Raw genomic sequence first — 1680 nt, 5'->3', positions numbered from 1 at the left:
CCATTCTCGTTAAATACCATACTTGCCCAATGCTTAAATTGAACCATATGTTTCATGCAAGCATCTGAGGTGGCATGCAAAACGTGTCAATTGACCCTATCAAATAGTTCATATAGCTTTTAGCCTTGTATTTGTTTTCCATCGCGAGCTTTGTCAATTTTTTTTTGATATTTGATATCGAAAAAATATTCGGTCCTTAATTTCATCATGAAACTAAAACGTAGACGCATGGGAGATAAACCGGCTTTAATAAAAAATATTGACTTTTACAATTGATAAACCGGTTTTAAAAAAAATATTAGACTATTACAATCGATAAACCGGTTTTAAAAAAAAATATTAGACTATTACAATCGATAAACCGGTGCCGTCAGAAAAAATTAAAAATTTGATAAACCCGTGAGAGACGACGTTTATAGACGGCTGAGTTTTAGAACTCTTTACGCACTTTTTAATTTAAACATATTTTAGGCTTTTGGGTAATTTTCGTTGGGCTTAGAGGCCCATATAAATAATCATAAATTGTGTGTGTGTTTTTGTCGGCATGTGTATTTAAAGTTAGTTATAATTCTCCTGAGCCTGGTACAGTCTCCGATGGGCAATGAACACACAGAGAATAATTAGTTAAAATAAAATAAAAAAGGAAAAATAGGGTCAGTCCCGCCCAAAGCTTCCCTCTCCGTTTTCATCGCAGACTCTCACCGTTGGATTTTATATTCGCTCTCTCTTCTTCACTCCACTGAGGCGTTTCTAGGGTTTTTTTTTTTTTTGTTCTATCGTTTCGTCTCCATATTGATTTCGATTTCAAAGAAGCGGTACACCGGAATGGAGAAAACTCCGACGCAGATTGTTTCCGAACTGGGTTCTCGTTTGCTTCAATTATCTCGTCCCAACAAGGATTCTCTGGTCAAGTTACTACGGGTAAAATTTCTGAGCTGGGTTTTGTTTTAGTTTACTCGATTTCATCACTTTGGGTTTGATTTCTTCACTGTTTACAACTTTTTTTATCAATCCGAAAAAACCTTGATACCTTTAAAAATCGACTTGAATTTGAGTGGGTTTCTGACTGGGTTTGCTGGATCAAAACCTAATTTGTGACGATTTCTCTATCTCTCTTGTTCGCTCTTTGCACGTTTGAAATCGATTTTGGTTCCTTTTTTTTTTTGTTGGGTAAGCTAATCGCTGATATGTCTGTGGCTTGAGCATCTTTTTTTTCTGGTGATATGATTTTTATATATATTTTCTAATCAGATCCGATTATTCTAAGAGTGTTTGCGTATACATATTTCTGTGAATTTTGTGTAGGAAGTTGCTAATACGCTGTCACAAATCGACCAGCCTTCAGCCACAAACAAGGAAAAAGGTCTGAAACTGTTAGAAGCTGAGTTAAGACCTCTGAAGAAATCCATTATCAAGCATGGTCTTCTTAAAAATCGTGATAACGACGTGAGTCTCTTGGTCACTGTTTGTGTCTCCGAGCTTTTCCGGATTTTAGCACCTAATCGACCTTTTGAAGACGAATATCTCAGGGTATAAAGATTCTTTTAACTCCTTCTCAATAATCATATATATGTTTTTGTTCTCTTCAGTTTTCTGGCTACTCGCATTAACATTGTCATATCCCAATTTCAGGATATCTTCACTCTCTTTCTTGCTCAGCCCTCTGAGCTATCTGATACT

The 1680-nt window shown here is 36.0% G+C and overlaps 1 protein-coding gene across 1 annotated transcript; it reads left to right on the top strand.

The window, feature by feature from the left end:
* Window positions 1-388: 388 nt before the first annotated feature.
* Window positions 389-1667, top strand: LOC9298887 (sister chromatid cohesion protein PDS5; the record flags this gene model as incomplete). The annotated part of the gene is made up of 3 exons (XM_002862763.2): window positions 389-921; window positions 1306-1530; window positions 1633-1667. Coding segments are annotated over exons 1-3 (356 nt in total), but the record flags the coding sequence as incomplete, so codon positions are not given.
* Between the last annotated feature and the right edge of the window lie 13 nt (window positions 1668-1680).

Source organism: Arabidopsis lyrata, assembly GCF_000004255.2.
Source record: "Arabidopsis lyrata subsp. lyrata unplaced genomic scaffold ARALYscaffold_142, whole genome shotgun sequence".
In the NCBI taxonomy this organism is placed as follows: domain Eukaryota; kingdom Viridiplantae; phylum Streptophyta; class Magnoliopsida; order Brassicales; family Brassicaceae; genus Arabidopsis; species Arabidopsis lyrata.
This window is presented reverse-complemented; position numbering and strand designations above follow the sequence as displayed.